The sequence below is a fragment of the Spea bombifrons genome, chromosome 11, assembly GCF_027358695.1.
Source record: "Spea bombifrons isolate aSpeBom1 chromosome 11, aSpeBom1.2.pri, whole genome shotgun sequence".
Lineage (NCBI taxonomy): Eukaryota > Metazoa > Chordata > Amphibia > Anura > Pelobatidae > Spea > Spea bombifrons.
Genome location: NC_071097.1, coordinates 13,617,403 through 13,643,911, shown reverse-complemented (window position 1 = coordinate 13,643,911; position 26,509 = coordinate 13,617,403). Strand labels below are relative to the sequence as shown.

At 39.9% G+C, this 26,509-nt stretch overlaps 1 protein-coding gene across 1 annotated transcript in view; it reads left to right on the top strand.

Moving 5' to 3' along the window:
• The window catches only part of CDH23 (cadherin related 23), a 357,384-nt gene that overhangs the window by 218,862 nt on the left and 112,013 nt on the right, over positions 1–26,509 (top strand). Inside the window, exons 19-24 of the mRNA XM_053451249.1 lie at positions 3,365–3,477; positions 6,435–6,542; positions 18,489–18,678; positions 19,392–19,537; positions 19,947–20,166; positions 20,919–21,071. Coding sequence (XP_053307224.1) covers positions 3,365–3,477; positions 6,435–6,542; positions 18,489–18,678; positions 19,392–19,537; positions 19,947–20,166; positions 20,919–21,071 — 930 coding nt within the window. The remainder of the gene's footprint in view (positions 1–3,364; positions 3,478–6,434; positions 6,543–18,488; positions 18,679–19,391; positions 19,538–19,946; positions 20,167–20,918; positions 21,072–26,509) is intronic.

Below are 26,509 nucleotides of genomic sequence, written 5' to 3'. Positions count from 1 at the left end.
TAGATTCTACTATTTGTCCTGAGTTTAAAAATACCCAATGTTTTTATGTTTTTTTGCTTTTTTCTGCAAGTTATTGGGCAATAAGTACAAGTAGTGTTTTGCTATTTCAAAACCATTTTTTTCCAAAGCTGGTCATTCTTCCCCCATGTGCTATTTCGGGTACCTTGGAAGCTGGCCAATGCAATTTACCCCAAACCATATATTTTTGAAAACTAGACAGCTCAAGGTATTTCAAATGCTGGTATTTTAACCCTTTCTATGCACCAATTCTACTACCACCCTTTGTCAAACTTTGTGGTAGTAATTTATTTTGTGTTTTTTTATCACTAAAATTGCGATCCAGGTATGGATTTACAGCTCCTGGTATATTTTCAAACAAGACAACAATATGTGTTCAGCAATATCTCCTGAGTACATTGATACCCCCCATGCATGGGTTTGTCGAACTGTTTGGGAGCTAAAACACCACATTCAATTTACCCCATCAAACCATATATTTTTGAAAACTAGACACCCCAAGTTATTTCAAATGCTAGTATTGTAACCCTTTCTTTGCATGAGATTCTACCACCAGCCTTTGCCAAAGTTTGTGGTAGAAATTATCTTTGTATTTTTTTTTCACACAAATTGTACTTCAGGTATAAATTTATAGCTCCAGGTATACGTCTCTATTAAACAACACCCCAATACAGTACAGTGATACCACCAATGAATGGGTTTGTCTGGTGTTTGAGGGTTAAAAGGCCACATTTGGGAAGTGTTTTCCCCCATTTTGGCCAGTCTGTGCTTATGCCCTATGTTTGAGCCCAGCCACTCAAATTTACCCCATCAAACTATTCATTTTTTAAAAAAATTAGACACCCCTTCGGTATTTGAAATGCTCTTAATTTAACTTTTTCCATGTCAAGATTTTTGGGAAGATACAGCGCTAATTTTAGCACTAGCTCATAATAAGCGGTCACGGAGCGGTCGCAGCGCGTCCTGGGGTTTAGGAAGCGATTGTTTATTGCCTCCTAAGCTCTTTTAAAATGGAGGTTGACACCCCGGGGAGGGGCCAGTCATGGCCCCTGATGCCAGTCTCGGTGTTGCTGAATGCCTCGACATTGAGGCATTACAGCAACACCCTTTAAGCGAAGAAAGTGATCATAGATCACTTTCTCAGCTTGCTTAATGAAATGACGTGCCAGGCACGTCATAGGTCATCACCTGACTGTTTTTGTGTGACGCGACTGACCCGTCAATTGACGTTAAGGGGTTAAAATATCTGTTTAGTAGACGTGCAAATGGGCCACAAACATTTCTGACATATTTTTTGGTTTAGTTTTTGATCCATTCATTTTTGGGCAACAAATTTTGTTCTTTCAGTCTTTCTCTAATGCTCTCTAAATGTGTCCCTACTGTCAGGGAGAGCGTTGTGGAGCATAGCGCAGGGATGGGAGAGTCAGAGAGAATATAATAGGAAAGGACAAATCCAAAAGAGTAGTCAAGGCAATCCAAAAGTTGAGGCAGGCAGAGTTCAGAGAGTCCAAGCATGGGAGCCAAATGGTCAAAACCAGAAATTCACTCAATTCAAATCGGAGATAGGGTAAAGGTAACAGCAATGAGGTATGTAGCTCAATTCACAAGCATTTGAATGAAGAGAATGCAGTTCTTTTATAGTGGTAGCAGGTGTAGACCACTCCCTCTCACACCTGGGCGCCACCCTTGTATCTCAGAGAGAGAGAGGTGCTGTGAGAACACTCCACCTCTATTCCCAATGTGTGAGCTCCTCCCATGTTGTAACACCTCCGGGTGTGAGACCACCCCCTCTCACAACCAGACGCACACGCCGCAGAATGGAGGCCTAGGATGTGGCCTACCATGTGGACGGTCCACGAGGGGCTTGTTGAACGCGAGCTGCCCCACAATGCGAAGAATCTCGGGGCGAGGTGAGTGCGGGTGTCTGACCCTGACACCTACCTTCTCTGCAGACCACTTCTGCCTCTGCATCTTCATCTTCTTTCTTTTATCTTCTCCCCTCTTTTCTCTCTTCTATCTACAATCCAAAATGGTGATCTTCTAATTGCGGAAGAAGATGTCATTAAAAACACCAACTGAGGGCAATATGGCTGTGCTTGAGGTGACGTCATCATCCATGTTTTTTATGACAGTGCTTGTGGTGACGTTGTCTCCCGATCCACCAATCGGAGGAGGACGTCACTACAATCGCCACGATGTTGCCCTCACGTAAACTAAGGACAATATGGCGGCGCTTTCAGTGATCTCGTCTCCCTTCTCCAAGGTAGGGAAACACTCAGAGAGGGTGAAAGATAGAAAGTGAACGAGAATGCCAGTGTGAGAGAATATGATCCAATGAATTTCGGATGAAAAGGAAGCAAAAAGCTCAGAATTTTCGTCCAAAATATTTGGGGGAGTCTGGCCTCGTTTTCGGGGCTTCGCACGAATCACTGAATTTACCAAAATTCTGTAAATTTGCAATTTGTACAAATCCAAATGCACGTCTATTGTTTAGTTATAAGTGATATAATATCATTGACATTGCATTTAACCTTCACCAGTGTTGTACTCATGCAAAGAACAAGTTCTGCATTTTCATTCCTAACAAACCATAGTTTTACAAGCTTGCTAGCTGGTTAGCTTCATTTACAGAATGGTTTCTCTCAGCAAGGAACATGTATGAATAAACAAAGATAAGAACAACGCCTTTAGATAAGGCAAGCCTAATTATAAATGGCAGAAAAGGACAAAGCACTGTTAAGACAAAAACAATGACAGCAGGAGTAGTGGTGGGTCATGAAATTTATGTTGTAACTCATGAAGCATTTGTGATAGCAAATAAAGTTTGATTGTGGGTCATAATGTCAGCAAATGGATGTTCAAAGTTTATTGACTTCTTCCACAGGCATTAGCCTTTCATCTGAGGTGTTAGAAAAAGTCTCAAGATAATTGCAAACATTGCTGTTCCAAACAAAGATATCATTATGTCTCTTAATTTTATTTGATTAGTTACCTGCACATTTTAGACAAGCTCATAAGATTAAATACTTTAAATGAATAATAATACATTATGTATTGTGTAGTAATGCAGATTATAGGACGCACATCTGTCCTCACATGGATCCTCAAAATCACCAGTTTTTTTCTAGTCCTGCTCCTAGTGCTGTTTATAAACGGAACATTTATACATATGGAGGAAAATTAAAGCTTTACTGCCCCATACGTTTTCTTGAATAATTTATTGAGCTGAGCAGTTAGATTAAACGGTTTCACTGATAAGCGTTACATTTATGTTCTCTTACCAACAGTAAAGCGATGCTCATGATATCATTGTCTGAGATGTAATTCATGATCTCTTCTTCATCAGGGGAAATAACAACAACAACTCTTCTCGATCGAGAGGCTAAATCCGAGTACATCCTAATCATCAGGGCAGTTGATGGTGGTGTGGGACCCAATCAAAAAATTGGTATTACTACGGTTAGTTCCTTTTTGTATTGTGAAGTGTCCACTTTTGTTTACGTACATATGGGTTGCAAATTGTTTAATAGCAAATATATTTATAATGTAGTAAACATACAGTATGTGTACTAAAAGGAATTTTAATTATTAAATAGAATTTGAATCTTCTATGTGATCAAATACACATATTTATGTAATGTGTATTCATACTGATTCATTATATATTAATGTGTGCTTAAAGTTGTACTTAAACCTATAATTGCAGACTAGCAAATTCATGAACTGTTACATAAATTGGACTGTCAGCCAATGTGAAGTACGTTTATTGTGGTTAGTGTCTTAGAACTGTCCAAGACAGTGACCAATATGGATAGGGTCTCCTCTTAATGGGGCATATGCTGTGTGCTGAGCATCAGAAGATTATATCATATCCCTAAAAGGGGAGATCTAGGAACCCCAACCAGCCCTATGTGTGGTGACAGACGTGGACCTGCCATCTTGTATATGACTATGGCTTTTAGCAACACATACCTATCTTTACTGCCACTTCAGCAGCAGATTTAGTCCTTCTGTGTGCAGTCACCAATATTTCAGTATTAGTGATACATATTATTTGTAACGGATTCACCAAGTGAGCTGTTGTAACTCCCAGAGATCACCCACATGTATCCTCCTGTTGTCCCCTGTTGTCAGCATGCACACCTTGGAACCCTGCTATGTGTACCCAATAAGTAGACACAACTACCTTGAATTGAGTACAGCAGGAATGAACAGTTTATTCTTGTAAAACATAGACTGATATACCCACAGAACCTTATTAACATAAATTTACATTGATAAACAGGTGCATGTAGACAACCCAACCTTTAATCCCCTTTAGCTACTGAATCTCCTCCTGGCAGCCATCCTGTTAATGGGATTAGTTTACACAATAGAGTTCCTGCCTGTTTGACAGCCAGGCTGGAGCCATCTCTGACTACCTTGGGGCCCTGTATGACATTATTTATCATTATTATTATATCAGTATTACTGATTCAAAAATGATCCTGCAAGGATGTGAATATTTTCTATGTAAATGTTTTATATTTTCATATAACTCATGCCAAACAATAAAGGCTTACCAATTGAACATGATCAGATGTACATTCCAAGCACTTCAATACACAAAGGTCCAGGTCCACTACAATGAAAAATACAAATTAAAATGGCTTTGTGGGGTGGGGAGGATAGGTCTAAAGTCAGCAGGCATTAGGGCAAACATGGGACAATTTGGACAAAGCATGTATTCTGTGTAGGTCATGTAGGTCTAGCCTTTAGCTATATACTTTTTAGGCTCTTTTTAATAACTGAACCGGTTTGCCCCAGTAGTGACCCTAAACCACCAAGGCAATGACCTCACACTAAGTTACTGATTGTAGAGTACAGATTTGAAAGGTCCATCAAGTAATTTTTAGAGAGAAATATTGGTACAAAGGAAGTAGAAGTGGAGCAGTCAGCAGGAACATTCCATTAGTTGCCATGGTGCTGCACCACTTTTACCTTCTTCCACCAGAATTTATTTTGCACTGGATTGCATTGCACAGCTTGCATGCCAGTGTTGATACAGCATAGTAAATTGTAGCATTTGCTAGAATTACATATTCTCTTCTTAACCCTGTGTCAAAAATATATATATGGATGTTGTAACACGATCCTACAATTGTAACAGTTGCATACTAGTTTTGGACCTCACATAATGCTAATCATTTAACAGTTCTCCAGAGAGATGTGCAAAGACCTTTTAATTGGAAAATGACATTTAATTTGTACAAGTGACGACTCAACCTACTGTGCATGGTTTATTCAATTATTTGCATACCCAGCAGTTATAATTAGGACATACCAAATGTGAGACATGTACATAAAAACTGTAAGAGCTTGATACTTTTAAATCAGAATAAATCCCTGGATGAACGTTCTGTCCCTAATATCCATAACTTGTAATATTATTGCTTTCAAGAAACACGTCCAGGCTCCTTTTGAACTCTTTTATTGAGTTTACCATTACCACTTCCTCTGGCAGAGAGTTCCATAATCTCACCGCTCTTACTGTAAAGAACCCCCGTCTGTGCTGGTGTAGAAACCTTCTTTCCTCCAGCCGTAGAGGATGTCCCCTTGTTATAGATACAGTCCTGGGTATAAATAGGTCTTGGGAGTGATCTCTGTACTGCCCCCTTATGTACTTATACATAGTTATTAAGTCCCCCCTAAGCCGTCTTTTTTCCAAACTAAATAACCCTAATTCTGATAATCTTTCTGGGTACTGTAGTCCTCCCATTCCCCTTATTACTCTGGTTGCCCGTCTTTGAACCCTCTCCAGCTCCACTATATCTTTCTTGTACACCGGTGCCCAGTACTGTACACAGTATTCCATGTGTGGTCTGACTAGTGACTTGTACAGTGGTAGAATTATTTCCTTGTCGTGGGCATCTATGCCCCTTTTGATGCACCCCATGATTTTAATTTGCCTTAGCAGCAGCTGCCTGACACTAGTCGCTACAGGTAAATTTACTGTTAACTAAAACTCCTAAGTCCTTTTCCATGTCAGTCGTCCCCAGTGTTTTCCCATTTAATACATATTCCCAGCCTGGATTCTTCTTCCCCATGTGCATAAACTTACATTTATCTGTGTTGAACCTCATCTGCCACATCCCAGCCCAAGCCTCCAACCTATGCAGATCCATTTGTAATCGTGCACTGTCCTCTATTGTGTTAACCACGTTACAGAGCTTAGTATCGTCTGCAAAGATTGATACTTTACTATACAATCCCTCTACAAGGTCATTAATAAATATATTAAAAAGAATTCTGAAACGACTTTTTCCTTACAATGTACAGTAATCAGTTGTGATCTATATCTCCCTGAATATTTTTACCATGTGGCAGCTTTTATGAGATACATTGAATATTGTAACTGGTACTATTCTTTCTTTTAGGTCAATATTACATTGTTGGACATTAATGACAACGCTCCCCAATGGAAGGATGAGCCGTACATGATTAACCTGGTAGAGATGACACCACCAGGTTCGGATGTTACAACGGTATGTGAAAAAAGTAGCGAAATCTAAAGATGCTCTAGTAGGGTATCCCATCACCTATCAGGTCAAAGACCTGTTCAGGTATACTGAACAGTGCCTTAAAATCTTCTTTTATAAGTAATAAGTACAGGCTGTGTGAGTGTCTTAAGTGTAATTGCCCCTCCCTAGATTTAGCTCTGGATCTGCCCCTGCTATCAGTGATGTCACTACAGGGGGGCAAGGGGGGGCAATTGCTCAAGGGGGGTTATTCCTTGCCTCCCCTTGTTCCCCTACCTGCCGAATATGGAACCACCCAATGGACACTGTATGTCCGGATTGCTCGGGACAGTCGTGCAATGGGACTTTAAATCCTGGGCAGCCTCATTGAAAGCGCTGTCTTTTTTTTAAAATATTTTTTTTTTGACGCAAAGGAGAGAGAGGGGCGCATAGCAACCGCTCGGCGCCCCTCACTCTGCTCCGCGAGGCCTCTACCTCCGTTGCGGAGCCGGCATTTCATATCATATACCGGCGCTCAGCAGTGAAGTTGACAAAGTTGACTTGTGCTGGGCTGTTTGGGCATAAAGATGGCAAATCCTATGTGTGTTATCTGGGTGCTGGTCAGGTTCTATGTGAGCAGTGTGGACGCCAGGGCTGGCTTTGGGGTGTGCAACCTGTGATCTATGCCTGTAATTTAGGGGGCTTTTACCTTTAATGCCATGTTTTTATGTGAATTCCAATTGATCTATACCTGCAAAGCTGGGTTTTTGTGTTATTCTGTAGATCCATATCTGCTATGCTATGTTTCCATACATTACTTATGTATACCTTCAAATACAGGGTTTTTATGTCTTATTCAGTTGATCAATACCTGCAATGCTGTTCCATGTATTTGATCTATACCCTCAGTGCTGAGTTTACATGTGCTTTCCAGTTGATCTATACCTGCTATGTTTCCATACATTACTATCGTATACCTGCAAATACAGAATTTGTATGTCTGATTCAGATTTTTTTATCTATACCTTCAGTGCTGAGTTCACAGGTGAATTTAAATTGATCTATACACGCAATGCTGGGCTTGTGTGTTAATGTGTTGACCTATACCTCCTATCGGCAGCAGGGTCTAATATTAAAGAAACTGCCAGTTCAGCTGTTATTTTCAAATCATATTTCAATCATAGTCTTTACTTCAAAAAGAAGTACCGTATTTGCCCGAATATAGGCCGCACTCCCCCCCCACACTTTATGTCTTTAAAGTGGGGGTGCGGCCTATATTCGGGGTCTAGCGCAGGAATGCGCAATTCGTATCGCCCGGGACATGCAGTTCTGGGCGCCGGGCAGGCAGCAGGATTAGGATACAGTTCCCCGCAATGCTACAAGGGACCTGCATCCTACTCTCCAAGACGCTGAGACAGCCTCCCCTCCCAGCTCTTCCCACTAGGGAGTGCCGGTACGGGAGATTGTTAAAGCGCATCGTGCAGACGTTCACCGGCTGCAGTGATGCGCGTAAAAGACCTCTGCTGCCGGCACGTCTGCTCGATGTGGTTTAACAATCTCCCTTGCCGGGAATTCCCACGGGGGAGGTGCCGACACCTGAAGTTGTCTACGCGTATTTTGTAGATGTCCCCTGCTGGCCCCAAGACACACGGGAGTCTGCTTTGGTAAGTCGGGGGGGCACATCTTGGGGGCCGAGTGGCAGTATATATCGGGGAGAGCAGAGTGGCAGTATGTATCGGGTGGAGGGCTGAGTGGCAGCATATCTCGGGGGGGGGCAGAGAAATGTTTTTCTTTAGAAAAGCACCTAACTTTAAGGGTTCGGCCTATATTCGGGTGCGGCCTATAATCGAGCCAATACGGTACTTATTATGTAGTTAAAAATGCACGTCTAACGCGTATATGTGATGGGGCCATCACAAAAATCAATAATAAAGGGGCTTGCTGGGGGCATTAATACAAATAGTGGTGGCTGGAGGTGATCATACAAGGGTGCGCGGGCACCACATTAATCAATACTAAAAGGGTACTGGCTGAGGCATCAATACGCAAGGGCAAAAACACTAAGATGTATAAACGACAATGCAGTGTGGAAAATCCATCCTGATTTAGATGTCTGTGTTGTAGTAGTGCCCTGCTGTTTGTGTGTTTTTGGTTATTAGTGGAGCAGAGCTTGTCCTGGTGTGCGTGTTTTGGTGTTGGTGTGGTAGAGCCTGTCCTGGTGTGTGTGTATGGGTGTTGGTGTGGCAGTGCCTGTCCTGGTGTGTGTGTTTGGGTGTCGGTGTGGCAGAGCCTGTCCTGATGTGTGTGTGTCTGTGTGTCCGTGTGGCAGAGCCTGTCCTGGTGTGTGTCTGGGTGTCAGTGTGGCACAGGCCTGTCCTAGTGTGTGTGTGTTCGGGTGTCAGTGGGGTGGAGCCTGTCCTGGTGTGTGTGTTTGGGTGTCGGTGTGGCAGAGCCTTTCCTGGTGTGTGTGTTTTGGTGTCTAAGTAGCAGAGCCTGTCCTGGTGGGTGTGTGTTTGGGTGCTGGTGTGGCAGAGCCTTTCCTGGTGTGTGTGTCTGGGTGTCGGTGTGGCATAGCCTGTCCTATTGTGTCTGTGTTCAGGTGTCAGTGTGACAGAGCCTGTCCTGTGTGTGTTTGAGTGTCAGTGTGGCAGAGTCTGTCCTGGCATGTGTTTGGGTGTCAGTGTGGCAGAGCCTGTCCTGGTGTGTGTGTCTGGATGTTGGTGTGGCAGAGCCGTTCCTGGTGTGTGTGTCTGGATGTTGGTGTGGCAGAGACTGTCCTGGTGTTTGTTCCTGGCACTTAACTTACAGTAGGAACTATTTCATTTTTACTTATCCAGAGATAACCCCCCCGAATTTGTAGTGACTTGAGGGGACAAAAAAAAGTGACTTTAGGGCCCCAAAATCATTTAGTTGAAAAGTTAAGGTATTGTGTTATTTACTCTATAATATTTATTTAAAGGATTTGTCGCAATAAATTGTGGCTTCAGGCTTCCCATGTTGAATGTATATATATACGTGTGTGTGTGTGTGTGTGTTTTTTCAGTGGTATGATTTAATGGTGGAAATTATTAATGCCCCCTACCACTTTTGACTGTGGTATCTTATGTGCCCCCCCCTATATATTGTTTCTAGAGTCACCACTGCCTGCTTTAAATCTAAGTAACATAGCATCATCTGCCCTATAATTTAACATTTTACATCTTTATTCTTATTGTGGCAGAAAAAGCAAAATCCTGTAGCCATCTCTTCCTTTCCTCTTCACTTTCTAAATTGATTGAATATCTGTTTGTTTATCCTATTGAAATCAGACTGCAGACATAATAAGGGTTTAATAACGCATTAAATTAATTTTTATTTTTGTTCTGATCAAACCTCATTAATTCTCCTGCTAATTATGGTTTTACAGAACAACTAGTATTAACTGCACAATTAGCTTTTTTGCCTTCTGTCTATTTTAAGGCCATGCAATGGTTAGGAACGCAGTGTGTTTTCACAGTTTGAAGCGGATTACACTCAGGTGCATAGTACACTGCAATATTCAGCACACCTTATTAGCAATTTCATACCTCACCCAAGAGATGTTCTTATATTAACAACAGGGAATAGTTTACTTTTGTATGTAACAGAAGACGGTTATGCAGTTTATGTTTATTCTAACATTTGCCCTGTTTTTTTCTTTCTTGTTTGCTTCTTACATAAATTCACTGCTGGGAATTCCTAACCAAAATGGATTACAATTAAATACCATTAACTCGATACAATTGTTTCCACAGACTTAATATTTTGGCATGTAACATAACTATTTTTTATTTTCTGCATAAACGAGGAAAACACTATATTTTTTATTGTTGGCAGTTATCAGCTACGGGAAAATCTATTTAGGTGAATGTATTTGTTGGCAGTATAAATCTTTTAATAAGAATACATTTGCAACCAATGCTCATGTAAGCGGACGAGTGCATACAGAGCGGCATATTTTTTCCATCAGCATGCTAACTGTTGAAAACCAATTCATTATGTATTGTTGTTTACTACAAGCCCTGATGATATCTATTTTAATACATGATTGCGTACAATTTTATTTTGTTTTCATTCTATGTTTCACTAGAATCTGATTACAAGTCATTAGTTAAAATTTAAAATACATTTAGTTGCTTGAAAATAATATTTACAATATTAGTACTGTGCATATTCGTAGTGGCTTTTGACTATAAAACAATGTTCTTTTAAAGATAATAAAGGTTGGGTTAATAAGTAACAAGGCTAGAGCAGAACATTTTTAATTGAAATGTCCTTAGAAGTAGTTCACAACAATAACTTTTTGATTTATCAACAACAATAATAATTGTGCAAAACACAATTCCGATTTTTTTATTTTGTACTTGCATTATTGGTTTGGACTATCCATATGGTTTTCATGTTGAAATGTTGCCTATGTATGGTTTTCAATTAGCACACACACACACACACACACACACACACACACACACACACACACACACACACACACACACACACTATATGGCAGTTTCCCTTTTTGATAAATAGCTTGTGCATAGAAATATTTGGGGATTACACTACACAAAGTGATTCTGTTGCAAAGTATAAAAAGTATAGCAAACTATTTAACCCTACTGTGACCTGAGTACTCATAGTGAGTGACACTTTTAACAAAACATGAGCAACCATTAGACTAGAGCTTAACTATCCTATATGTTATTTAATAAGACAAATAAGGACTAATATCACTGCTTAATACAACTACTCTGCCCATGTATCTACCAACTGTTCTGAGGTCCAAGAAAATAGGGACATTAAGGAAGGAAACAGATACTTAAATGGAGTGTCCTGATAATTAGTTAACATAATAAAGCAGGGCTGGTCCACTTAGCCAGGTAGACAGTGTGCATCACACCCAGGCACAGAAAATAATTGTTTTGACCATTGCACTGTACAGCTTCTTCACTGCCTCCTGCATGTCACTCTGTGCACCACCTTCCTGGAACATACATTCTGGCACTATATGCTGTCACACACACACTCAGTCTAACAACATACATTAACACACATTCTAACACCATACACTGGCACTAAAACAATGTACACTAACACACACACTCGGCACTATGCAGGGACACTCCACCCAGTCAAACACTGTATACTGACATATTCACATACACTCACTCCTGTCACAAACACGGGCTATTGGCCCGGCTGAGACAGTGGGGAGAGTGTAGAAGTGAAAGGGTTAATGACATCAGATCCCTGGTTACCTGTTGCTAGTCCCAGCAACCACTAAATTTACCCCAGCAATCCTACCTACACTATACCCCTAGTACACAATTTGCTGCCACCACCAAGACTTTATATCCCGGCGTTTTAGATTACCTATTATAGTATACTAACCTTACTTTACTAATCAGACATATATATAATTAACAATTTGGTAACTTATCCCACAGGAGAGCGAGTTCATATTAATTAGAGAGCAAAGACTCAAGCTGATTAATTAAACGTTTCATCTGACAAAAGATTTCACAGTGCTGTGTACAAACATACAGAAATAAATGACATACAGAGTACAAGTTACAAAACAGTCCATAAAATCAAATAGGAGAAAACATAAGAAATCTGTATATATATATATATATATATATATATATATATATATATATATATATATAATTACCGATATATATAATCCTTGTGGGAGATTCAGATGGTAATTGTTCTCCGTGCAGTTGTTTAAAAGAAAAAAGAAAGTTTCTCTCAAGATCTGCAATCTTCTTATATTGAACTCTGCTTGTTCCTAAATGACCCCTAAATGAGGGGTTTGGCCTTGACAGTTTATGGTCCACTCCATCATACCTGTCAAGAGCCCAGTGCAGACTTCTACCTGAGAATATGGTAGTCTCCCCAAAACCAGCAATTTAAAATATACCATTATAATGTTGATATGATCATATTCCTCATATCTTTGTGAATCCTTAGACACCAAACACACTAGGTTTATCTATTTTGGAAAGTAGCCAGTCTCATCTCTCAGGGGATAAATACACCAGCTGGGCATGTTTGGTACCCCCAAAAAAGGATACGACCTAGGCAATCCAAATATACATTCATATTGGACCCTCTCACAATACATACACATGTTCTCAATATTTCATTTTATGTGGTTATGCTCTGAATTTTTTGTCAGAGGACATGTCCCAATATACTTTACGACCCCGCACATTCAGGTCTGGTGATCCTTCTGTTCTAAGTACATTTTATGGCTTAGGCCTGGTGTTAGACAAACCAGAGGTTTCCTGATCAAATCCCACAATAATGACTATAACAACATACACAAAACACATTATATTGCATACCAAATGCCAATTCATGAATTGACATTACAACTCCATACATTGAGACACTGTACCATACACTATTATACACTCTCATTCTAACATCATAAAAAATAAACACCCAACACCGTCTAACACTGTACACTGACACCCCCAAAGACAGAGATGATCATTCTAATACTGTACACTGACACCCCACACAGTCTAGTATTGTATGCTAACACACATACACTCCCTTCACACACAGAAACACCATACACTGACAAATACACAGTTTAACTTGTATACTGACACAACAACACTCATTTTCTCCAGGGATAGATAGGAGATGGTTCATGTCAGCCATTGTCACAGTTGCTGGCTCAGCAAAGGACACACACCTGCCCATAAACACATACATACACACATTTATGCTTACCTTTACGCACAGACATCCTGGCTTAGACTTGCTTTTGCAGTCACACACTTACTTAGCCTTCGACACACTTATCCTAACATCCTACTTTCAATACACAAACACACAGTCTATGCCCTTTCTCATTATCTTTTATAAATATCTCTACCTTTTCTCAATATCTGTCTTTTCCTTTTATCTCTCCTCCTCATTTTCTCTCTCATTTCTCCCCATCTCTTACCTTCCGCCCTCTGCTATTTTCTTCATAACATTGTGACCTCTGTTTCAGTGATCCCTCACAGTGCATGTGACTTCAGTGCTGCGTGCTGGAAATGACATAACATCCTGGAGGTCGGCTTCAATCGCCGGCACACAGTGTGAGGGAGCACTGAAGCAGGGGTCTATATGAATAGATCTCAAAGTCCCTTCATTTTGGGCTTATAGGAAAATCCATGATCTCTCCAGCTGGCCATCCTCCTCTAGCAGTGCACCCCTCACCCTAATTAAGGCGCCCCAGTCATGTTCCTGGGCAGTCAGTTAAGACCATCCCTGTTATTCAGTTTTATACTATAATATTTTCTTTTTTTCATAACTGTTCACTTATATACAGTAGTCTTGTCAAACCATACCAGCATCCATTCCTAAATTAAACCGCTCATGTAAAACACATAGCATTCCTACTCTGTGAAGTTAATGAGCCATTTTAAGTGTTTGAAAACCCACACCAGCCTGAATTGTTTGCAAAGGATTTATAATACAGAGTCTGGAAATTAATTAAAGTGATACTTTTCCTGATCAATTACTATAAAATAAAATAAACAACCCATTTAAGTGTTAAACACTTAATAGCGAGAATAGAGAGACTAACTAAATGCTCAGTATTTTGGATAGGGATCATTACAAGAAAAAGTTACAAAAAAAGAGTAACCAATGATGCTGCAATTTGTCAGCTGTGGGGCTTAATCTTAAATAACCAGTCAGTTATTTAACCCTAAATGCCCCTCTTTGCATGCTCTGTTAAGGGACCCTGCTCCCCATGTATGTATCCATTTGTAGATCTAAATAGCTGTATCTTATGCATGTGCAAAAGTGATATTAACTTATGGGAAGTTTATTTCAGAGGAGAAATGTTAGAACAAGAGGCAATAATCTAAAACTGGAGGGGGGTCAGAGGTTTAAATGTAATGTAAGAAACATTTCCTTTACTAAGAGGGTAGAAGATAAATGGAACAGTCTCCAATCAGACGTGGTAGAGGCTAATACAGTGAGGAGAGTTAAACATGCACGGGGTTGGCATAAAGCTATCCTGAATCTAAGATGAGACCAAGGTCTGATAAAGGTGGGTTGAATTAATGGTTCTTATCTGCCTTCAGATTCTATATTTCAGTGTTCCAATTAGCCCACTTGCCTGTACAGGTTTTCAGGTATGGAATTCAGGTAAAAATCATGCTAAGGCAAGGTTTCCATTTGTTTTTTTTTTGCTAAAAACGCCTATAAAAACGCCAATAGCGCCACCTGGCGTTTTTTTTGTGAAAAACGGCTGCAGCCAGATGTTAGCTGTAATTCAATAGGAAATCGCAAAATGCCATTTCCACTTGGCGTTTTTCTGTTTGGCGTTTTTTCAGTCCTCTTTTGCGTTTTTCTGCTTTTTTGGGCTCTGTGGCAGTTTTTCAAAATTGCAGCATGTTGACACTCTGGCGTTTTTTGCAAGAAATCTTGGCTTTTTTTCTCCAATAGAAGTCTATGGGAGAGAAAAAACGCCATGAAAAAGCCATGTGGGTTTATTGCCTTGGCGTTTTTTATGGCGTTTTTTCCACAGTTACAATGCAGAGGATGGACCCAGTATCTGTGTGTCCTACGAGAAATAGGCTGAAAACAAACAGTTTCACACAAAACAAAGTCCTGGACTGGTTCATATTGAATTTTACACCATTTGGAACAAACATGCCATTACAAACAAACATACGCGACCGGATCCTGCGTGCCAAAAGCAACAGCAAACAATTTGCACCATCATTTGGGGCCAATCTTCCCAGAGGAGCAGACATTTGAAATAAAGCATGCCTTACAAACCACAGAAAAGAGACAAAAGGGTCTACCAAGTAAATGACATCAGGAGGGGGCAGATACTTGCCATTTATCCTAATCCCTTTTAGCTGGGTGAAACTTCTAACTTGTAAAGGCTGGAAAAACTGCCTAAGGTCAAAAAAAGCAATTTCCACAGAAAGGCTAAAACGCCAGAAAAAACTGCAGAAAAAACGCCAAAACGCAGGTAAATGCAGTGGCAGTTTTCTTGGCAGTTTTCCTGGCGTTTTTCATCAAGAAAAAAACGCCGGACAAAAACCCAAGTGGAAACCTAGCCTATTAGAGAGCTTTTTGTATTATCAGTGTAGAAAATAAATTATATAATGGAGTACAGCAACCCCACTAAGAGCAGAAAAAAAAACAGAAAGGCTGTATTCTTACTTAATATACAATTAAAAACTGTTTAAGGCTAGGTTTCCACTTGGTTTTTTTTTGCTAAAAACGCCCATAAAAACGCCAATAGCACCACCTGGCGTTTTTTTAGTGAAAAAACGCTGCAGCCAGATGTTAGCTGTTCTTCAATAGGAAATCGCAGAATGCCATATCCACTTGGTGTTTTTCTGTTTGGCGTTTTTTCAGTCCTCTTTGGCGTTTTTTTGCTTTTTTGGGCTCTGTGGCAGTTTTTCAAAATCGCAGCATGTTGACACTCTGGCGTTTTTTGCAAGGAAATCTTGGCGTTTTTCTTCAATAGAAGTCTATGGGAGAGAAAAAACGCCATGAAAAAGCCATGTGGGTTTTTTGCCTTGGCGTTTTTTATGGCGTTTTTTCCACAGTTACAATGCAGAGGATGGACCCAGTATCTGTGTGTCCTACAAGAAATAGGCTGGAAACAAACAGTTTCACACAAAACAAAGTTCATATTGAATTTTACACCATTTGGAACAAACATGCCATTACAAACAAACAAACCAACCGGATCCTGAGTGCCAAAAGCAACAGCAAACAATTTGCACCATCATTTGGGGCCAATCTTCCTAGAGGAGCAGACATTCGGAATAAAGCATGCCTTACAAACCACAGAAAAGAGACAAAAGGGTCCACCAGGGCGAGTTTAAGTAGAACTCTACCAAGTAAATGACATCAGGAGAGGGCAGATACTTGCCATTTATCCGAATCCCTTTTTGCTGGGTGAAAATTCTAACTTGTAAAGGCTGGAAAAACTGCCTAAGGTCAAAAAAAGCAATTTCCACAGAAAGGCTAAAACGCCAGAAAAAACTCCAGAAAAAAACGCCAAAACGCAGGTAAATGCAGTGGCAGTTTTCTTGGCGTTTTTCCTGGCGTTTTTCATCAAGAAAAAAACGCAGGACAAAAACCCAAGTGGAAACCTAGCCTAATTCCAATAGTACAAACAGTAGTAAATTCTCCATGACACCGGACAAAAACAACCAAAATAAAAAAATATAAAACTCGATAGTAGTGGTCACCGACGTGTTTCATCCATGTTGCTGGACATAGATAACAGTTTTTAATTGTATACATAGTCTTTCTCACTGTTCATAAGAGTAAGAATATTTCTCTAGCCTTTTTGGGATTTTTTTCTTCTCTTGTTTGTTAGACTATAAAATAGTCTGATTCAGACAATTAGACCATGAGCTTATTTCCATTTACCTAGAGAGGTTAAATTAGACATAATACCCTTTGGCCCACAGAGTAATTCTGAGCATCTGCAGGTGCCCTGGAACTACCTCTGTGGCCACCGTCATATCTATTGAGCACAAGATACAACATCATATCCCAGCTCTCCGCCTCACAAGTATGCTTGCCACCAGGTATAGATACTATGGAGGCTGTGCGGTCATAGATACAATGCATTGCACAAGTGGCCTAGCAATGATAAACCCCAAGCAGGGCAGGCCCAAGACATAGTGCCGCCTGGGGCTTAGTTTGAAATGCCCCCCCCGCTCATTATCTAACCTTCCTCTCACTACCTTCTCATTATCTACCCTTCCTCTCCCTACCCTCCCTATTATCTACCATACCCCCCCCTTTGTACTTCACTTACCTTCCAGCAGTCCTGCGGCGGGAGTCTCCCTGCTCTGCCGCGGTGCGCGCTGCTTCACTGCTGAGCGCCAGAAATGACGTCATATTCCGGCGCTCAGCATTACAAGCCGGCACGGAGACCGAGCTAGAGGGCTCGTAGAGGAGAAAACTTGATAAGCGAAAACCACTCGGCACCCCTCTCTCTCATCCACTTAAAAAAATAAATAAATAAAAGGCGCTTGGGGCGGCAAAGTGCCGCCTATTCAAAAGTGCCGCCTGGGGCAATTGCCCCACTCTGCTCCAGGGCCGGCCCTGACCCCAAGACATATCTGTCAGACAACACGTGTTATGTGTACTATACAGTCCACTCAAAGACAGAATGCATAGAAAGCCAGTGAATAAAATGCCAATAAAATTAAATATTGCAAGCTGAACACAAAAAGCATCAGTGGCTCAAAACAGTTAAATCAAACCACCACCCCCATTGTTCCCCCTTCCATCCCTCTTTTGCTCACATTACTGCATTGCAAATGGTACATTGAAAATGAGTCCTGTATATTTTATCATAAAAAAATTAAATACATAAAGGTACGTTGCTTACAGAAGTCTCTACTCTCTAGAAGCTCCCGCTGCGCTTATGGGCATTTGCAACCGTTGGCCACCACCTGTGAATTTGTAGGAGTTTGAATACCAATGTGAGACTCTTTGGTTGTAGGTTCCGAATGCAAGTTTCCAGATATGGTTTCAAGCCAATTGTGTCTGGAATTTTACCTGACTTCCACATTTTATTCATGAAATACTGTATTTTTTCTATTACATCACAGTTTACTTTGGTGTAATAAAATTTGCAAACAAAGCAGTCTTTAGTGGCATTTTTAATTGGGAATGTTAATTCTTTATGTCTGGAATTTATTTGTGTACAAGTTCTTCAAATTCCGGTCACAGGGAATGTCATTACAATAAAGTAGTAGCTTGATTTTGTAAGAGTGCAATGTGCATCAGAACTTAATTGGATACACAATGTTCCAAAAGGATAATTTTCATGGATTATTTTCCGTAACAAAATTATTTTCTCCTATGGTATAATCGTTTGTGGGACTAACGGAGGCTAATAAACATTAAGATGAATTTTGAATTACCACTTTCTATCCAATTTTTCTCTAACAGGTGGTAGCAATTGACCCAGACCTGGCTGAAAATGGCACACTACTCTACAGCATCAACCCTTCCAACAAGTTCTATACCCTGAATAGCACAACAGGAAAAATTCGGACAACAGGAGTTGTGCTTGATCGAGAGAACCCCAATCCAGTAGATGCTGAAATGATGAGAAAGATCATAGTCTCTGTTACAGACCGTAGGTTCCTGTCCTCCACTTATTCCAAAACTCCTCGTTTGGCTCAGCTTCGGCATATTGTTTCCAGAAAAAATAAAGCATGAGAATAAGAAAATAAAAAATGACTTCTGTAAGATCCCAAGGAGCTGTTACTGGGTATTGAATAAAATGTGTTAAACTAGTATGATATGGAAAGCACCCCCTTAATATGACACAGAGGATAACCACCCTTAAAGTGCATGTCTTCAGGTTCTCCTCAGATGAGTACAGGTGCATTACCCTGTGTTTATCAGAGTTGTGCTAATTAAGGTACTACAATAGCATAGGTACTTTCCGCACTGCACACCAGCATCCCCCACACAGCAGTCCCACTGACAGGTGCACTACAAGCACCCAAAAGCTGCATCTAAAGAAATCCAAGTCACGCACTCCAAGGTGAGTTACTCAATTCACTGGTACTTTATAAAGAATAAAATACTAAATTGAGCAACTTACCTTGGAGTGTGGGACTTAGATTTCTTTAGATACCACAATCGTGTATTTCTTACCATAGAGCTATGTTAAGAGCTATTTTGGCATTAGAGAGAGTACTTTGACATAACAGTGGGCTAAGCAATATATTCTCATATATAATGTGGTGGAATTGCCAATACTTATGCTTATTTTATATTGAGAAAAAGATTTAGGATATGTTTTTAGAGTTTTCCTTTCTTTTTCATTTCTTTGTTGGGCAGTTGGTAGACCACCTCTTCGTGCTACAAGCAGTGCTACAGTTATGGTGAACTTGTTGGATCTAAATGACAATGATCCAACATTTCAGAACGTACCATTCGTTGCTGAAATCTTAGAAGGAACTCCAGTGGGAACATCTGTATTCCAGGTAAATAGTCAACTACATGCATGACTGCACATTCAGATAGTTTTCATCCATGCTGCACAAATACACAACAAAGACTTTTATTTCTTCTTAAACTTTATTTTCAAACAATAAATATGAAAATGAAGTGAAAAATATCGATATTTTTTCTGATTTTGTTTTGTGTGACGAGTAGATCTTGTTGCAGATCAACAAAGACAGTTAGTAATCCAAAGAAAAGGCCTTAACTCTAGGTCATGCAATCGTATACCATGGTAATCATGTTAGATATCCTCTCCCCTACCCTGAATTCAAATAGATATACTTTTTACTTTGTATACTTTACATCCATCTGTTCAATGTGTGTCTAGTCAGTGATGCTTATTGATATGTTTTAATGTTTATTCAGCCCTTAATGTTTTTCTTTTGATAGGTTGTGGCTATTGACCTTGACGAAGGTCTGAACGGATTAGTGACATATCGCATGCAGGTGGGCATGCCACGCCTGGATTTTGTTATAAACAGCACTAATGGACTGGTCACCTCCACAGCTTTATTGGACAGGGAGAGGACAGCAGAATATTATCTACGCGTGGTAGCCAGTGACTCAGGAACTCCATCCAAAAGTTCCACCAGCACGCTTACAGTTCGGGGTAATGACTAAGAGTCCCTTTGTAATTAGATTTTCATTTGATATTGTAGACATGGTGCCGGGGAAATGTGTCATATATCCTATCCTGTCTATCTGCCAATACCAGATATATCCCTAGCGCCATCTTCCCTAATCATTGCATGTTGAATATAATAGGGCAGTGTACTATTATATAATGGTGTTCACATAAAAAGCTGAGCAGTATTATATTCAAGAATCAATCTAGTGATTTGTCCCAAAATGCTTCCAGAAATCACAGGAGTGTATTCATTTGACATGGAGTTTGCAGGTGAGTTTGACATTTCACCTTGCTGACATCAATATGACATTTGAAGGGCCGACCTCAGCAAGCGTACTTAGATATGTGTTTTTTGAATGCTGTTCACTGGGTATGCACTGAATTCTTGCTTTGTTTCATGTACTTATTGGCCATTATTATTCTAGAAGAACCCGGGAACTTGAGTGTTTATGCCTTTTATGCTTTTTTAGGTTGTGCATTACTCCTTCTGTATATTTTTTTGCTGTACACTATTTTATGTATACAATATACGGTAAATGGGAAGCAATATTTAAATAGTTTGTATAGCATATATTGCAATATTTTATTTAAATATACAGAATAAACCGTATACAATATTATAGAATTATATAATATTTTGAATAACAATTTTGTAATATAATGTATTGCATTTGTGTACACTTGAGAGTTACTGAGAGTTACCTTTTCTTCACATCTTTGTTTTTCTTCCATAGTTATAGATATAAATGACGAGAGCCCAACTTTCTTCCCAACTTTTTACAATATCTCACTCCCCGAGAATGTTCCTCGAGATTTTGTGGTGGCACGGCTGAACTGTACAGATGCTGACACAGGACTGAATGCTGAGCTAAGTTATTTCATAACAGGTATGATATCAAATTTTGCCATCTCTCTTTCCCTAAACTTCTCACAATAACTTGTAATAAGTTTGCTTTGTGGAATTTGATGTTTTTAATGGTGACACGTAATCTCTTCTGAAAAGCACATATTTTCCTTCTGCTGCTCCCCTTTGGTCAGCCCTTGTACAGATATGAGATTGTGGATAGTATGACACTTCTGACAACCCTGAGCTGTTTACTGTATGTCCACAAGAAGTGCACTGGGTAAAAGAGATTTATGTAAACAAAGAAACGGATTGCTGTGTTACCCTCACGAGACCATGAAGAAAAGAGAGGAGCTGGGCCTCCAAGGACTTAAGGGGTGCAATTGGGACAGGACCTTGTAATCCATGTTGATTTTTCCTTAACCTGTCAAGCGTCAGAAGGGACCCTAAACTTAAGAGAGAGTTAGAGCAGGCTAACTGGTATGTAATAACCTACCTATATTAAATAAATAACTTAAATAAATCCATATATGCTAAACAGAATTTTCTCTTAAATAATACTTACCTTTTGTTAAGTCTTAGCCTTGCCTCCAATCGAAAATTTCTGAAAGATTGGCCACTTCTTTCAGACTTATATTACAGTGAAATGGCAACATCAAAATTTATTTCTATTACCTCCTCTTTTGATCTCCAACAACATATTAACTCCCCTACTCATGATGATGGTCACACCCTGGACCTTTATTTTTCTAGCATGTGCTCTCTCACTAACCTTTCTAATTCCCTTTTCCCCTTCTCTGACCACCACTTCCTTTCCTGCTCTCTAACCTTGCCTCCTACTCACTCCCTTGCACCCCAACCCAGCCTAACCAGAGACCTCAGCTCTATTAACCTTCAGAACTTCTCCATCAATTTACTCCCTCTCCTCTCTCCTATCTCAAACATGACGTGCACTAACAACGCTACCTCTGTCTATAACTCCACTCTCACATCTGCTCTTGAACATGTAGCACCAGTTACTACTCACTCATTCCATGTCTGACTTTCTGCACTATAAATTTATGCTACGTTCCTACTACTCTGCTCTTAACCTTGCTAAAGAAACCTACTTCACCTCCCGCATCTCCTCCCTGTCTCACAACAAGTGTTCCCTCTAAGCTGTGCGCTTGTGCGCGCACACATAACTTTTAGAGAGAGCGCACACTAAAATTGTGCGCACAGTACCTAACGGGGAGCTGGGAGGGCCGGCAGCCCGTCCAGGGTGCCGCTCATCAGGGGGGTGTCACCACGCTGGCACTCCTCCAGAGACGGACAGTAAGGTTGGTTGGGGAGATCAAGGATCTCCCTCCAACCGGCTTAAAATCAATCAAGGGAGCGGGAGGTCTGTTAATGCAGACCTCCGATCCTGCTCCCTTGTGATGCGTACGGCAACTGATGCTGCGTGTCGGGATTTGCTGTCATATCCCGGTGCACAGCACTGAAGCCACGCCCACCGCCTTCACTGCACCGGAAGGACAGGACACAGAAGAAGAAGAGTCAAGAGGAAGAACGAAGAGGAGGATGAAAACTAACAGAGGAAAGGTAGGAAAACATTAAGTGATAGTGGATTAGTAAGTGTGTAATAGTGATGGGTGTTATGCTGTAGTGTATCCTGAATGTTTGAGTGTGTGTGTGATAGCATGGATGTGTAAGTGGGGGGGGGATGGCATGGCATAGGGAGGCTGTAATCACATTCATATGATACCCATGTTCCAGCATGTACTGGCTGCCTGGGCATGATAGGAGTGTGATTGCTGTTATATATTATATATAGATATATATATATAGATATATTTTTTTTTTTTATTTTTTTTTTAATAAAGTGTTTTTGTTTTTTTTTAAAGGGGGGGTCATTGTCAGTTTCGGTCAAGTGAATGCTGAATTTTCGGTTTCGGTCCAGAATTTTCATTTCGGTGCATCCCTATATACTAAGCCAGACACTGAAGCGGTAGGCCTACACCACATCAATGTTTGGCTTGGTATATAGTGATAGGGGTTATGCTACATTATTGGCAATGTCTGGCTCAATGTATAGTGACTATATATCTGACTATGCACCCCCTTACCCACTGACCTCTAATCCCTTCACTACATTAACTAATTTCTCTGCTGTCACTGAAGATGATATACATGATCTTCTTCTTTCCTCTTGCCCAACCACATGCCCTCTTGACCCGATCCCTTTCCATCTCACCCAGTCTCTTTCATCTACCCTTGTCCCTACTCTAGCTCATATCTTCAACCTCTCCCTCACTACTGGATCTGTCTCATCTTCCTTCAAGCATGCTACCATTACTCCTATCTTGAAAAAGTCCTCCCTTGACCCGAATGATCTCTCCAATTACTGTCCCATCTCTCTACTTCCTTTCACCTCCAAGTTTCTGGAAACAATCGTTCATATCCAGTTAACTACGTTTCTGGATTCCAACTCCCTGCTTGACCCTCTTCAATCTGGTTTTCGCCCTCGACACTCTACTGAGACCGCCCTCACTAAATTTACTAATGACTTACTCACTGCTAAATCCAAGGGCCACTACTCCAAGCTAATCCTTCTGGATCGTTCTGCTTCTCCCTCAAATACTTCATGATCTCGGCCTCCGTGACACTGCTCTCTCCTGGTTCAGTTCCTACCTCTCTGATCGTACCTTCAGCGTCTCCGTTTCCAGTAACACTTCCACTCCCCTCCCTCTCTCAGTTGGGGTGACAAAGATGTGATCTCTGTTTAGCTAATCACGGTAATCACTTTGTTCAAAATATTAAACCCAATGCTTGAAGCAGTGATTTTGTCAGTAATTCAGATTTTCTCTTTGCCTAAGACATTTGTTGAATGTTAAATTTGTTAAATAATAAAATTAAACAAAGTTGTTTCTATTTTTGTTTTACATGTATGTTGTTTATTTAGCAGCCTAAGTTTAGTGCATCCCTATATACTAAGCCAGACACTGAAGCGGTAGGCCTACACCACATCAATGTTTGGCTTAGTATATAGTGATAGGGGTTATGCTACATTATTGGCAATGTCTGGCTCAATGTATAGTGATAGGTGTTGTGCTGTGCCTCAGAATATAGTGATAGGTGTTATGCTGTACCACCGTCAAAGTGTGCCTCAGTATATAGTGATAGGTGTTATGCTGCCCCACCCTCAATGTTTGCCTCAGTATATAATGATAGCAGTTATGCTGTACCACCGTCAATGTCTGCTTCAGTATATAGTGATAGGTGTTATGCTGTACCCCTGTCAATGGTTGCCTAACGACAGAAGCTATGCAGTTTTTCCCAATAAAAAAAAATTATCCTTTATGCAGCCCGGAGCCCCCGCTTGTGTTTCGCTCATAATTACTTTTGCAGTGAGAATTTCACCTTTAAAATAGACCATGGAGTCAAAAGGTTTGGAAATATATAGCTCCACCCCCTTGCAATGTGATTGTAGAAGCATATTGTGCGCACAAAATTTTGGCTCTGGGAAAAATTTTGCACAACAGAAATTTTCTGCGCACATCACCCAAGAAAAATTAGAGGGAACATTGATCACATCTCTTGTCATCTCCCTATTTAGTGAATAGACCCCAAAGTGTCAGGCTGGATGATTAATAATGAGCTGTTTTAGTGTAAAAATGAGTGATTGTTTTTTTTTTAAATCCAATTTAATCTGAATTATTTAAGGAAAAATAAACCATTTACATTTAGAAAAATCTGCAGAGCTCCTCTGTTTGATTTTTGTGCCAGTTCGGGCTGCTTGGTACATGCACACCAGGGGTCTTATTAGACCACTTGTTAACCCTCTTGCAAGCAAGTCCCGTAGCTAGTTATAGAGAACATGCTTTGGTCATGATGGGGTTAATGTGTGGAATTTATGCAAACATATTTCCAACCTAAAACCAATGTCCTAATTATAATTGATTTTGAGTTTTAACTTTTTTAAAATAAGATATACAGAAAGAAATTTCACCTTTTGTATAAAATGAATATGAGAGCATTGATAAATGTTCAGGATAATTTTGCAAGGCACTGTCTAGAAGGAAACATTCTGAGATGGTTACGTTATTTTGGTAAATGTAAGATACAGAGAATGTGTGTTGTTGTTTTCATTGATTTATGTGATTGCAAAGTTTGTTCCAAGTAAATTGATTGGTAGCGCCCTCTGGTGGACATGAGTAGTTACAGCCGGTGATATGTGAGCCTGCCTTATTCTTGAGATATATCCATTTTTCACTCAATAAAACCAAAGGAAGGAACCATTACCAGAAACAAAGAAGAAAGCATCAGTTTATATATCTTCAAAATCTGATTAGTTCATAGGAAAATATTTCTGAAACAGGTTCCAGGTAACATGTATACTTTGTTTGTAGTTGTCACCAGACAAAATATATACCGGTACTTTAAGCTAACCAAACTTATTATCCTTGTTAAACATTCTTTGGTTATGATGATCTGTTATTTGCTGCAGGAAATAGTAGGCTTTGAAATGCTTGCTGAATGCAGTTTATACAAGTTGAGCTTGTGACCTCAGCATTCATAAGCTGTACTTGTTTTAATCTTTGCATTTTGTTCCTGCGGCTTTTAGAATATGTTTGTGGTATTACAGTTTCACCACTGCGTATCAGTGCATCTGAACTGATTCATAATGGGTGATAAAATTACATCAAATGCACTGCACTTTGTATAAATAATATTTGCTAAACTGATAACTACCAAAAACCACAACAATTTTTAGATCTAAAAGGTCTAAATATAATAGTGATTTATTTTTTAGCCAAGAATTATCTCACACCATATTACTATTTAGAAAAATGCTTGACAATGGTCTTATCATCAAAACGTCTAAAGGCATGGTCAACTCACCTTAAACAACATTGGCCACTATGGTGATAATACCCCTTCTATAGCTTTGCACTTTAATTGCTATTTATAACTGAGCTACTGTGTATAAAAACATATATATATATATATATATATATATATATATATATATATATATATAATGGCAGGAGTGTCCTTTACTGTACTTCAATAACCCTGGCATGAATGTTCCTTGTGTAGTATTCAAAAGAATGAAAGGTGTATGAACGTATTTTTATAATTCACTGTTTATTTGTATTGCACGGTGTCCATGTTTGCAAGTTAATCTGACATGTATGGGGGATGGGCAACTCTAAAAGATTAAAGGATATGACAAACCACACTTTTAATGTATTGCAAAAGCTAGGAAATTCTGGGCTTAACCACAAGGCTAGTTTGGCTCCTGCCCAAACCATCATACACGATAACCTAACTACTATCTTAATATGCACTCCTAATGTAAATATTGGAGCCTCTTTCCTCCTGATACAGGGGATATCCATTGTTTGTACACGGATTTGGCCATTTTCTCACAAATTACCTTTTAAGTTGCTTTAAATATATACTAGTGAATATAGGAGTGCACTAGGGTGGGTGCCATGA